Source organism: Fonsecaea nubica (genome assembly GCF_001646965.1).
Source record: "Fonsecaea nubica strain CBS 269.64 chromosome Unknown Scaff10, whole genome shotgun sequence".
NCBI lineage: Eukaryota > Fungi > Ascomycota > Eurotiomycetes > Chaetothyriales > Herpotrichiellaceae > Fonsecaea > Fonsecaea nubica.
The window spans coordinates 366559-380242 of record NW_019173683.1 but is presented as its reverse complement, the minus strand read 5'-3'; the positions used below and the strand labels follow the sequence as shown (position 1 = coordinate 380242).

The 13684-nt window shown below is 52.1% G+C and overlaps 4 protein-coding genes across 4 annotated transcripts; 1 reads left to right on the top strand and 3 right to left on the bottom strand.

Annotated features, from left to right (window-relative positions):
* Positions 1–510: 510 nt before the first annotated feature.
* On the top strand, positions 511–2151 carry AYO20_02416 (hypothetical protein; the record flags this gene model as incomplete). The annotated part of the gene is made up of 3 exons (XM_022640720.1): positions 511–974; positions 1062–1139; positions 1245–2151. 3 exons carry the CDS (start codon positions 511–513, stop codon positions 2149–2151), a joined length of 1449 nt encoding a protein of 482 aa, XP_022503369.1.
* A 976-nt stretch (positions 2152–3127) lies between these two features.
* AYO20_02415 (hypothetical protein) lies at positions 3128–4865 on the bottom strand (the record flags this gene model as incomplete). Its single annotated transcript, XM_022640719.1, has 4 exons — positions 3128–3776; positions 3889–3999; positions 4113–4552; positions 4677–4865. 4 exons carry the CDS (start codon positions 4863–4865, stop codon positions 3128–3130), a joined length of 1389 nt encoding a protein of 462 aa, XP_022503368.1.
* A 3069-nt stretch (positions 4866–7934) lies between these two features.
* AYO20_02414 (hypothetical protein) lies at positions 7935–9372 on the bottom strand (the record flags this gene model as incomplete). Its single annotated transcript, XM_022640718.1, has 2 exons — positions 7935–9283; positions 9336–9372. The coding sequence occupies 2 exons, from the start codon at positions 9370–9372 to the stop codon at positions 7935–7937; spliced, it is 1386 nt and encodes a 461-aa protein (XP_022503367.1).
* A 2111-nt stretch (positions 9373–11483) lies between these two features.
* AYO20_02413 (hypothetical protein) lies at positions 11484–13103 on the bottom strand (the record flags this gene model as incomplete). The annotated part of the gene is made up of 3 exons (XM_022640717.1): positions 11484–11639; positions 11695–12487; positions 13054–13103. The coding sequence occupies 3 exons, from the start codon at positions 13101–13103 to the stop codon at positions 11484–11486; spliced, it is 999 nt and encodes a 332-aa protein (XP_022503366.1).
* Positions 13104–13684: the final 581 nt, after the last annotated feature.

The window sequence follows — 13684 nt, the reverse complement described above, 5'->3', positions numbered from 1 at the left end:
AGTATTATACGAGTCACCCCGCTCAATCGGGACTAGCGTCATCGCGACGACATCATCCTCTTTCGCCTTGTGTTGATCACATTTGCATGTGTTGATCAAAGAAGTTGCCTTTCATCAACATCGCGGAAGCTTTTGACATCATCTGGTCAAAGATCCCTCGCGGTCCTTAAAACACGAGCCTCACCTTTTGTTGATTCGACAACGGGGCTGCGCTGGTTGCCTGCCCAGACATTTCCCGCAGCCCCAGCCTCGTACTCAGCCGCGCCACCGTCTCGCTTGTACACGAGCTGAAGTTCTGGAGAAACTCTCAGTTTCGTGTAGCACATGCCCTCACAGCCTCAGAGCACGACTTGACATGTGAAAGGTCAGTACCTACCCAGCGCCTTCGGGTTGAATCTTTGGCACGTGCGAGTACTCGTGACTACCGTCAGCCGCAACCGCTTGGTTCTCAAATAGGCTGACATCTGCTTCCAACACTCCTTCGAAGGCCAATATCAACTCTTTCACAAAATGTCGACGGTTACAATGGCCTCACCGTCGTCGAAACCGATCCCTTACACCGCCAACCCTCTTCTTCTTATGATCAATGACTTGATGCTCTTTGCCGAGATTACATTTACATGGCCTATCACAGCTGGTCTGCCCAGTATTGTACTCCCCTTATTTCCAACGAGGTCAGGCTCTCTGGATGAGCTGGCCTTCACCGGTGCCAATCTGTGGGCTGCTGTCTTGCACTTCATTCTCATAGTCGCTCAGACAATCTTCCTCGGTTCGCTACTGCCACTGGCATTCATTGGCCTGCCATCCTTCTATCTCTTGTACATTGTTGGCTTCGTTGTTGGAAATCAATGGTTTACCGTTCTGTTGAATGGGCCGAGGCGTCGAGGGCTCTTTGAGTCAAATCCAGAATGTGTCAGAGGAAAGCCTTTACATGAACATGAGAAATGGGTGTTTATCAATGGTGTGGCTGTGGGGTATGTCATCTCTCTCAATATATCGCGACGCGGGATCCCACCCATGTCGTCCTGTTATTCGTGTTGCACAAGTTAACAGCCTCGTAGGCGCCATTGGTTGCAATCCAATCTCGATCGCCTCTCCATGACTTTCAGACGGCCCGTTTTTGGAATCCATAATCAGACGTAAGTCGAAGTTCCCCATGACTCCGACCATGAAACCAGAAATACCCTGAAAGTCTCCCATCCCTACTACATCTATACTCTGTCTAACACCTGCTACAATTCTAGACGAGGCATCATCTTCGATGTCCTCGAATGCATCATTCAACGTGACTTAAACTTCGCCACCCTCGACATTCGGATTGCATATGCAGCAATGGTTGACATTCTGTCCGACGACAATATCCACAAGGTAGTCTTGATCCTCCACAGCCAGGGAGCCATTGAAGGCGGCTTGGTCCTTGACTGGCTCTACGATACAGTAGCCGCGGACCAGCTTGGCAAGCTGGAGGTATACACGTTCGGAAATGCTGCCAACCACTGGAATGCCCCAATCATATCGTCTTCAGCATCTACTAGTGCCAATGGCCACAGCCTACTAGAGCAGAGGATCGTGCCACATATCGAGCACTATGCCAATGAGAGCGACTATGTCTCGAGATTCGGCATCTTACATTTCCGCCCTGATCGGCCATTGCCTCGAGCATTGGCTCACGACAACACAGCATTTACTCCCAACTCTCGGAATACGCCTCAAGACAAGTCCAGATTCTCGGACGAGGCCTCGCGCCTCACACGACCTACCCCTCCCAAGGTCGACACGCGTGAGAAGGTAGTCGCAGCCTCTTCGAGACCACTGCTTTCTCCCAGGACACCGATCGAGATGATGGATCTTCGAGAAGAGCAGACAAATCTGTTCTTTGGGCGCTTGTTCAAGCGAGTCGGCTCTGGTCACCAGCTGAACCAACATTACTTGGACAACATCTTTGAGATGGAGGGCATCGATACCAAAGATCTCTCCCGCGGACGTGTGCGAGAAAGCAACGCCTTCATGGATGCCGAAGTCGACATGGATGTATTCCGAGAGTGGGATACTGTACAGGCCGCTCCACGACGAACCGGTGCGCCGAGAAGGCAGGTCAAGGAGCTCAGCCGCCTGTGGACTTATCGAAATGGGCGGAGCCCAGAGGATTGATAGCCGACGCACGACGCAACGAGCAATGCAACGAGGTGTCTGACGACATCTATAGCTTCCCTTTCTGTCCAGTCCGTGCACGGGTTAGCAGAACGAAAGGAGTCTGCCACCCAATTTATTTGTTCTTCCTGACGACAATTCGGAGATCCTGCAGGAACAAGCCAATGCGGCGAGGTGAATTAGAAGCTCTCGGAATGGCCATCCAGATGCCACCGGAGGAGAGAAGGAGGAGGGACAGATATGGGGATATGGCGGCATGGAGTACTGAGAACTTGACCAGGCGATGTGTATCTATTCTCGCAATGCAAGGGCCGAGGACCTTGGAACGCCCACACGTTAACATGACACCATTAAGCCTCACTGGCTGGGTGGTTTTTATTGTTCGGTCATTAAATATGTTCTCATCGTCGAGGCTCCTTTCCCGCCAGAACGACCGGGTCAATTGAACAAGATTTGTGATTGAGGTATCATATATTTATCCACGAGGTCCCCTTTTTCTCCATGCCACCACCCTCCTCTTCCAACTTGAAGTTGATGGTCACATTATTGCATTACCCATTATCGATTTTGCAATCTTAGCATTATGGCCCGCACAGGTCTTGAGTTTTTTTTCCGTGTCGCTTTCTATCGGGGTCAATGACGCACCGTCAGCCGTGTCGTGAAGGTCGTCCTGCTTCTGTTTCTTTTTTGTTCTTTGAACTCTTGTGGGGTTGAATTAGTGGTGTCATCCCTCCATCTTTCTCGGTTCTCTTCATGGTCATGGTCATGGCCATGGTCATGGATCTTGAATGGTACTGGGGTCTGCGTAGCGAGCTAGATAGGATATAGTGTATCCTCTTCCTTCATTACATATCTCTCAACCAGTCATCCCACATCCCTCGACTTGATCTCGCCCGTTAGTTTTTCTTGTTGGCGCTAGCGTAGTATATTTCCCGCGCGCATGGGACAAGGATAAAGCTGGCTGGGGGGCATAGGCCTAGGTAAATCCCAGGACACCGGCATTGAACTTCTCAAAGACACTCAGATCAAAGTTCTCGGCTAGGAGCTGGTAGCCCGCGTCGTTGGGGTGCAGGTAGTCGCCGGACTGCAGGGCGTCGGCCAGCTGGCTGGGCACGGACTGGTTGCGGAGGATGGCGTCGAAGTCGAAGACGGCGTCGAAGATGCCTCCCGCTCCCGCTCCCGCGCCCGCTCCCGCGGTGGCGGACGAGCGGATAAACGCGTTGACCTTCTGACGGGTCTGCTCGCGCAGCGGGCTCGTGTAGGCCTGCAGCGTGGTGTTGCCGCCGGGGGCGGAGAAGGGGGTGATGGTGGCGGCGAACAGCGGGACGCCGAACGCGTGCACCCGCGCCGCGATCTGCCGGTACGCCGAGACCAGGCGCTCGTACGTCTCGGTCTGGTTCGCGGGCGTGGCGTCGGCGACCCCGATGTCGTTGACGCCCTCCCAGATCATCGCGTACCGCACGCCGTGGTGCGCGAGCACGTCGCGGTCGACCCGTGCCAGCACGTTCGGGCCCAGCCCGTCGTATAAGATCCGATTACCCCCGGCGGCTTGGTTGATCATGGAGATGGACGTCAGGAGGGACGAGTTGCTCGATTGCATCCGCGCGTAGACGAGGTCCGGCCATCTATTTTTCCCCGGTCAGGTTAGGGTTTTTATGTTTGGCCCCAGGCTGGAAAAAGACAAGGGGTTGTTGAAGAGAGAAGAGAAGAATGGTGGAAAAGGGTATGTATACTCACCTGTCATTCTGGTCCGGGTCGCTTCCTCTCCCGTCCGTGATACTGTCTCCGATTATGACCCACGTGCGGTAGTTCGGCGGCGACCACGCTTCGACGGCGGACAAGAAGTACCTGCAATTGCAGACGTCAGTCCTCCAGCACACAGAAACATCTCTCCAACTTCTTTTAACGGAAGGAAGCAAAAAAAGGACATTTCATAGAGAAGCTGGTGGAGACACACTTACCAATGCTGGGTGCTGTTCAAAAACGGCCCTGTCAAGTTCGTCGCGCTCACCTGGTCGCCCAGCGTGAACCACGACGTCGCCCGACTGCCTGGGTGGCTTGTGATGAATGTCCCGTTCTGGCCTGTGGCGAGATACATGGTCACGGTGATGGTGGAGAGCGGCTGGACCGGGAAGTCCAGAGGGTCGGAGACAGCGAGGGCACCGTCGGGGATGGTGATGGACGACTCGCCACCGCTGAAGGTCACCTTTTGGAGGGTCGAGGGCTGGATCGCGCTGACACCCGAGGAGCCGTTGAAAGGCAGCGCGACCGTCACGGCGGTGATGGGCAAGTCGGTGAGGCCAAAGGCGTTGGAGATGCGGATCCGGATCTGTGAGGCGCCGGTCGACATGTGCAGGGTTTGGCGGATCGTGCTGTTGAAGAAGATCACCGAGGTGGTGTTCTAGCAAATGGGAAAGGGCAGGACAGGACTCATTAGTTGTGTGTACCGTTTTACCACTGACAATACTCTGTCCTTCTTCTTCCTCTCAGGTATAGCTTTGTAGAGAAAGAGACTGGTTACTCACATATGGAGGCGGAGGCAAGTTTGTGAATTCGGTCAACTGTGGCATTGCCGCCCAGGTGTCGATCCAGTGGCCATCCGGGTTGCTCGGTGCGGTAACAAGAGCTTGTCGTCTGGGTAAGGCGTTGCACCTTGCGATCAGGTACGTGGCAATGAGTAGAACCGCCGCATTGTAAAGATCGCGCACCCCCATGATGACTGGTCCAGGTGGTGGCTGATTAGTACGAGTATGTGCCTTGAACGACGACGGTTTTCTTGGTATGCAGCCGTTTCAAAGCTTTGCGAAAGCTTGAGCGCCTCCTTTACTTCATATAGCTTGTCTTCATGTCCTCCAATCCATTGAACACGACCTCCGCCTCGAGAATCCGGGGTGGAACTCCGCATTGAGCAACTATTAGGCTAAATCTCGTCGATGGCGACGTAGCCAACGACCCGTCTTAGACAAGGCAATGGCAACAAGTATTCGGCATGAGCTGTTAGACGTGACGTGGGACTTTTTCGGAGACATGGGCTGACTCGGCGCTGTGCTGCTTCGTCATCATCCATCTCAGTGTCCTGAAAGGGTTCCTTTGGGACCTTCCAGAATGGGCCTGCAGGGACCCGGTCGGCTCAATGTCGTGGTACATCACGTTGGAGCTTCCAGAGGGCAATGATCGTCACCGAGAGGTTGCAAATAGCCGGTCATATGCTCGCAAAGGCGGTGTTCAAGCAGCTAGCTCGATTTGAACAGCCTGATGCCTCCGCGTCCAAAGAGATGCCGTGAGGGGCTTGTAGACAACAAGGAAACGACAATATATGTCGGGCGTCAAAAGTGTGGAGGAGCCGTAGAAACGATTATCCGAAGGTCCGTCCCCCCATGGGGTCGCGAGCCTTGCTGGACACAGCCTTGTCCCGGATGTAAAGGGATGTCAATAATCCAACATAAAGGGACAGTAATGTGGCTACTCGACAGTTCTCTGCCTGGGATCTTCAGAAGAGGACCGTAGAATTGCACATTGCGTTCTATTGCGCCGTCGAAATTCTACACACATCCGACTCCCCGATTGTAAAGACCTGGCTAGACATCAAACCCATTGTGTAGATAGAGTGCTATCAGGTGTCTTCTCCCTTGTGCTACATCTCCGCCTGCTCTTTGTCTCCTGATCCAATCTCGCCGTCATTTCCTTCGTCATAATGAAGTTTCCTCGGGGCAGCAACCTGACCTTGTTTTTCTCCGGCATACCTGAGACGACCTTGTCGTCTGAAGGCTAGCTGATCGCCCCATGAGGCTCTTCTGATTTGCCTCTCTTCCTCAATCCTCTATTGGCGATGTTCCTCGCTTAGGGTGACATCTTTGTCGCTGAAGTCTGAGCATTAAGAGAGGCGGAAAGGTCCGGTAGTGGTCGTCTATACCTTTCAGAGACTGACAATCACCAACTTACCTCTCCACTTGATTACACCTGTCTCTGTCTACCACACACATGTGGGTAGCTGCGTCGATCGCACTGCCCATATCAGTAACGGTAGTACTGAACCAGGACATCCGAAAGATAGCGCCTGAACGGGACTGACTTCTTTCGTCCTAGGTTGTCTCCCAGTCAAAAGACGAGCAAGATGACGATGACGGCATCCAAGAAACAGCCAACATCGCAAAGTCCGGGATGTCTTCGCACGACCAGCTCGGTTATAGACTTGAACACAGTCCGGAGTGAGTGACCATGACTCCACCAAAGACCAAGACCAAGACATCCATCCTCCTGGCCGATTCGTGGAGCAGGCAACGTGTTAAGAGTTACCAAGAGAATGAGCCACCAGTGCCAGGCTGACTCGAACTCACGTTGTCTTGTCTGTTGAATGTAATAAGCGACAGACGGCCAGAAAGTCAACTACCTCGTCTGGTTAGCTCTGAAGAAACCCTACTTGCTTTCTCAATCGAACAACGCCGACAGAAATGGGAGGTCGCGACTCGTCATCCAGACGAGTATTGGCGCGCAAGGCAACCCACACAGCCACCAGGTACACCTCATCAGATGGTTTCGCCATGACCTGACTCTCTGTCCAGTACCTGGCAGGTAGTCGCTGGACAAACGCCCAAGTGTCCTACAACGTCATTCTCTCTTCGCGTTTGTTAACCCTCCGAAGGCCCTCGAAACTCTCGACACTCAAGAAGTTTAAAAACATGGGCCCTCAGCCAATAAAGGGTGACTTGCGGCACGTGTCGGAGGACGGAGCTTTTTTAACACTCACGCTCTTTTGCGCGGTTCGTAGGATGGAGCCCGGGATGATCAAATGCCATGCCATGCATGCTGCGGATGTCGGTGATCTGCACACTCCACTAATAATACGAGGGGAAGGGGAAACGGAGACTGCCCGCCAAATCCTCGTCCTTTGGTGATGCAAGGGAGGGAAAAGAACCTGCGGGATCTCCCGAGTGGAAAAGAGAAAGGGGTGTTGGTCTTTCTTCCCTCCTATCAGACTACAAGTACTTTGTAAGGTTGGACTCGGATGGTGTTCAGCTGCCTACGGTATGTACCTTTGTACTTGTCGCGCGCGCGAAAGAGATAGATAGACATTGATTGTTTTTCTGCTTGACTAGATTCACCCCGCGCTTCTTGACGAATGGATCTACATACACGCATGGCACGATGCAAGGGTAGCCACATGATTCTGTCGCTGAGCTTCCGACCGGCAAGTCCCTGTGCTGTAGACTTTTGGCCAAAAAGGCAAGAACAAGACAACAAATCAGATACTCCGGTTGCTATCTGAGAAAAAGTGGTGTGATTATTCGCGAATTGCGTTGCATTTGTTGTGCCTTTTATACCACCCGACTCAATAGGTTTGTGATAGTCGTCGTGGCAGCAGTAGCTATGTATGTACATACCGAGTAGTTTGTAGTTCTTTTTTGTCTACATCATTCATTTTGTAGCACTAGAATTTCCCAGGACCTTTGTGTGAAAAGTCTTGTTCCAGTGGGAGAAACACTCCAAAAAGGCCGTCCTTTCGTTTGAAACCACTCACGCCGCCGGTTGCCCTTGGGGGAAAAAAAAGGTTGCTTCATACATTTTCCGTTGCATTTCAATCGTGATTCCATCACTCCGCCCCCCTCCGTCTAAACAGACCAACCCATTCTTGTACTCCATTCCGTCTTATCGCGCACGTCGCGACCCGTTCTTTAAAGTTGTAGCGAGAAAAAAAAGGGGAAAAAAGAAGAAAAAATTAAGGAAATTGGTGTATCTGGGCCAATCTTCCCAGTCGAGAGTTGCCATGGTGTGATTGAGAGTGATCACCCGCGCAGTGGTCGGTCATCGTCAGAGCGGCGATGCATCTCGTAGCCTTCAATTCTTGGTCGGGGCTTTTCACCTGGCAGGGTTTGTGTCGACCCGGCGGTCTGGTTGTAATTCGGGAGACAGAGCACGACGACGTAGACGATAAAGATAAGGCCAGAGAAGACGCTGTAGACTGCAACGGAGTAGGTCGGGACGTTTTGGCTGCCAATTATTCCCGCAGTCTTGAATCCCAAGCCGCCGTTGACGACACCTAGCAGGATCATGGCACGGCCGAGCCAACGATGGGTGTGTCCGGAAGCGCTCCTGGTGCCGTACTTTCGGAAATGCATATGCTGGAGCAGACCAAGGGCAGGCTGGAAGACCCCCATCCACGCAACGAGGATGTAGCCAATGACCATGTGGTAGCCATCCAGGTTGTCGACTTGTTTGCCGAGTTCAACACCCAGGCCCAGGCCGACAATCATCAAGACCAAGCTCAGAACTTGCAACGGAGCGTGGATATGTCGGACTTTGTTCGTGTAGGGGAGGTAGAGCGTCAATGCCGCCAAGGGGAACATGACCACAAAGACCAGAGGCATGATGACGGCATGAGCAGTTCGGATGTTGTCGTCTGATCCGCTGCTTACCTCTGTACCGCTCGACGAGGACGGGTTGGAGCTCACGATAGGGTTGGACACGCCACCGGTAGGGGTAACCACGGTGCTTGCAGTAGCCGTCCCTGTCTCGGTTGTGGTGGCAGGTCCTCCAGTTGCGGACTGGGAACCAGATTGGGTCGCCGACGGGGCTGCCGAGGAAGAGTCGTCGTTGGATGCTGCCACGAACGGGTTTGATGAACTTCCACCAGTCCCCTGAGTCAAGTCCAGGGTGAATCCACCGTCACTGTCATGCTGGTTGATGTTGGCAGATGTGTCTGTTGAGTCAAGAGGATCTCCTGATTTGTGGGCAAAGATCCAGTTACTCGAAGAATCCGTTGGGCTCATGCTGCCACCACTCCAGCTTAGGCAGCTGTCGCAGCGAATGTTGGCGACAAGCGAGCCGTCCGAGGCGATACCGCTTCCTTCTAGGAGTGAGACCTGGGCGTCAGAGTTGAACCGTGGTTGAACATGGCCGGTGCCCAATCTGGGGGATACAGTCACGTTGTTGCTGTCGGCGGCATATACAACGAGCATGTTGGCCCCTGACATGCCAGTGCCCTGACCAAATGCGACCCATTGGGTGCCGCTGGGGGCACTGATTTGCAGAAATATTGAGCCGCTGCCGGAGGAAGCTGTGTCTGACGGCACATTGACCGCTACCGCGTAGTTACTGGTAGAATACTGTGCAAATTGTGCCGATGAGCCAGCCACTGCGGCCAGGGTCAGTACAATGTGTCAATGGCAGAACCGCGAGAGGCGTACCTAGGGCGGCCAAAGCCAAGACGCCTTTCTGCACCATGGTGCTCCAACAAGGTCGATACAATCAGAAGTCGGTAGATAGTGTGGTGATAACGAGTAGACTGGGTCTCGTCAAATTCTGCTACGAGTCAAGAAATGAGGAATTGTTTGCAGGGTCAGGGAAGGATATAAGCCTTTCTTTGCTCGACGCGTTGGGTGAAGATATGGGGGAATTTCGAAACACGCGACGGAAGTCAAAGGGGGGTTTTAATTCTTTGATCGTCTCCAGGAGTGCGAGCCATGTTCAAAACCTTGGGCAGATTGCACGTCAGAGGGGATGGCTTGATTGCGCGTTCCGTGGCTTGCCAAGGGGCTTCAGGAGAGCTACATGCGACGCTTTCCTAAAACCCCGACCCCTGTTTGGGAAGGATTCTTTCATACGGCCCGCCATGGCAATTACGCGGCACCGTGCAACAGTAGATATCTCGTCGCATAACGAAGAACTGGCTGTCGACATACCCAACACAGTGCGTGCATCACCTCAATGTGGACCTGATACCTCCCGAAAAACGACCAAAGGTCTTCACGGAGTGACTCCGGCGCGGCGAACGCACAAGGCTGGATGACAGACAATAAATAGAAATCATCCACAGGGACTGAACGACCAGGAAAGGGGATCAGCAACCCACATATCTAGCTTGATTGGGCACGGCTCCGAAATAATCCACGCTAATCCACCGCTTATCTGTCTAGCGCGAGGCTTGGCACCCGCCCTCCTCCACAGGGCACGGCGCAGCTGCATGGCAATGGTAATCTCTTGCTGCCCGATTGGCTGCGGCGTTAGGGGATATATTTGAGTTAGGGAGGAGTATTTGCACAGATACATGCAAGTCAATACTTGTCGTCGTACCTATAGGGCTCGGCATGCTGGCTTTTCCCGTTCTGTAGTCTGGGAATTTGTTGCGTGGCACAAAGAAGCATCCTGCGATAGACCAGGACCTGTGATTGGATCTCGTTGGGTTTGATCGACGGCTCAGATCTTCAAACGTGCAAGTCCTGGGCCGGCTAAATGATCCCACCGTTCATGTTGTACAGAGTAGGAACAACGGAGAGGGGCGCAGTGTGTGTAGATGCGCAATGTGGCCCAGTTCCTATATACGGCGGCTGGAAACAGTTATGAGGTCAGGAAGGATTTCTGTGTGGCAACTTGTCTGTTCAACTTCCCCATTATTTCCGGAATTGTACGGTCCGCGGCGGCACTCCTCATGCCTTTCAGCGACGGATAAGACGGTCCTCGCTGATGATTGGAAGTCGACAAAGCATCTCGCTATCTATGCACCTCGATAATGCTGTGAGGTGCAAGGAATAGTTTACGATACTCGAGTCGACGGCTTGCACACAGCAATGGTTTGGTCTCCTCTGGAACTTTGCGGCAACCTTACCCCAACCAATCGCTGTTCTAGAGATCATCAAAACTAATATAATGCAAGCAGCTGATATCCATCTAGGGAGGCGAAATCCCCTCTTTTAATCCGTAGCTGTGTCGAGTCCATTATTTTTGGCATGAAGGATCTGGCACCCATCTGGTGGGTGTCTGGGGTCGTTCTGTTTGGTTAGTCATGTTTCTCCGGCAAAGCCTCTCCTATCTGCAAAAGGCAAGACTTGGCCCTTCCTAGCCACCATTCCCTTGCCGGCCCTTGCCCGGTCAACAGGAAAGCGATTCGACTTGGTTGTTGGCGTCACTGTTGATCGCATCGAAGACTCGGAATTGCAGGACCTTCACTGGACCGGGCACTGATGAATTTTATGATACCCAACTCCCTCACAAAACCCCGGGCACCCTCCACACCACTCTCCCATTCGCCGGGGGCCCTCACCTACGAGTCAGTCCTTCGTCTTGACCATGATTTCCTTGATCATTTCATTCCCAAGTCTCACAGCGTCGGGAAATCTCGGGGCAAAGTATTGTTGGATTCTTTCGAACCGGCTCCGATATGCTTCGAATGCGCCGAATGAAACGCATTCAGACCATGCCTACGGTCAAATGCCACTATCATCAGCCTATGTTGATTTGAGGAGAAACCCCATCAAGGGTAGAGATAACACTTGAATTTGAGTTGGCCCAAAAGCAGGTGCATTTTCGTGGAGGGCGTGCAGATAGACAAAGCCAGGTTATGCCACTTTGGAGAGACTTACTCTTGCCGCAAAGGTGAACTCAAGATCGTCCGAACGAAATGTGTCATCTTCGATTGCCGTGTTGATTACTTCATCTAGCAAGGTCTCGTTGCGAAAGAGATACTCAGTGACCCCCAACCAGATTCGGAAGAGCTAGGGGATGGAATGTCAGAAATAGTAACAAAACTAGGCCAAGGAACATACTCACAGGCGTGGAGCAAATCATATGGTCGTATGGAACGATGCCGAGTTTCCACCAACAATCGACAATGCCCAACAGACTCAGGTGGTTGTTTGGCATTCTTTCTTTGGGTCTCCGTGAGAGCGAGAACTTGTCCAACACATCATCCCCAAGCAACAGATCTTGATCAACAGCGTCTTTGGAAAAGACTGCCGCACCAGCCGTCTTGATCCGCCGGGACAGCTCCTCTCGGTGGCCACCCAGCATGAGCTTGAAGAGTTCGGTAACCGACTCAGCATACTGTCGAATCTGTGTTTTCGCTGCCGGGTTGAGAATTGCGAGTCCAGCATAGACATGCCACTTGTTGGCATAGATGCGCAAAGTGATGTTAATCTTGACGTTTTCGATGCCACCGATATATCGATCGATTTCCCACGGAAACTGGTTGTTCGCCGCCCACGCGGTTCCCATGCTCAAAAACGCTGCATGCGTGACTGCCTGCGTGTCTGCTGTGATGCGGTCATGCTTCTCCCCCGACAAGAAGACGAACTTGGAATTCAGGCAAGAGAGGATTCGGACACAGAGATCAACACTTTTCTGAGATGCTCTGTGTTGAATGACGACAAGGGGTTGGCCTGTTGGGTCTACGGCAGGGCCATGCAGGGAATGGCAAGAAACAATCTCAACGTCGTCAGGCAGGTACTTGTCAAAGGCAGCCAGCTCAGGCGCTTTGCAAGAGGTCTGCCCACCAACAATGGCGCCGACTTTGGTGGACGGCCCATATTCAGCAACAATCTTGTCAATGAGCTCAGCCTCGACACTGTATATGATCCAGTCGCTGGCTCGGGAAACAAGATGACCATTAGGCAAGATATTTATTCCTTTCTAATCTTGGTCAATCATGTTCATCAACTCTGCTGACGACACAAACCTCATTCTCGTACTCCTCGTGTAGAGTTTGGAACTTGTCTGGTCGATCGCAAGCGTTGACTCTGCATGGCTAACCATCAGTTCTATGTTTTTAGAGGACAGCATTAAGGGTTTCGTGTCTATCGAAGCAAAAAGGTCAGCTAAGAATCCTCTGGGAACTGGATGTGATAGATTGTAGCAACAGATAGCATAACCATCAGACAAGAAAAAGTTAAGGTAGCGAGGTTTTTACATCAGTGACAGCCGTTGGGATAGGATGCTACATCAGAATGATGAAAGCAATATCTCAACGACCATGCTCGAGCCAAATGCACTCAGAGTCATCCTTGGAGGATAATGAAAGTAAAACAAGCCAACATACCTTGAGCAACAGACATTCAGCGCACATTATCTTGTCAAAAAACATGCACTGCATTCTCGTACCTCCATCCAGCTTGACTGAATCTTCTTGCGTACATACGGCCCATGTCACCCATCCCAATGATCCCGACTGTAATGCCCTCCATGACTCACGGCGCGGGAGGGACAACTCGGGTGTTGTTGACTTTTCAATTTGGAATCGTCGTTGGTCGCTAACTCTGCTCAATTGGACACTGAGACATTAGTAGATATATCACCGCAGCAGGCCATCGACGTAACGATCATTAAACCTAACACCAGTTGAAAGTATAGCACTTTGAGCTGTTGAACAAAACGAAAGTCGCGTTGAGGATGAGAACGGGAGAAAGTTTTCTTTAAGACGCCAAGACACTAATCCTCATCTAGAATTGGGCTTGGCACGATTGGGGTCAACCCTCACGCGACTCAAAGTCGCGAAGGTCCTACTTGTACGAGGTACACATTGATCACGATAACCTGGCAGCCAGCTCAAGCATTTCTGCCTCGATCCTTGCTCTGCCTTTAGAACATATGAGCGACCACGCAGCGATGTATGTACTACAAGTAGCAGTTCATCCTCTGGTGCCTGTGTAGCTTCAGTACTAGTCGATAATCGAATCGTCGTTATCAACAGTGTATCAGTGCTCCTAGTATCGAGTCCTTCTTGACACAGGCGAGAACCAAATTGGAACTAGATTATTGGTGATGG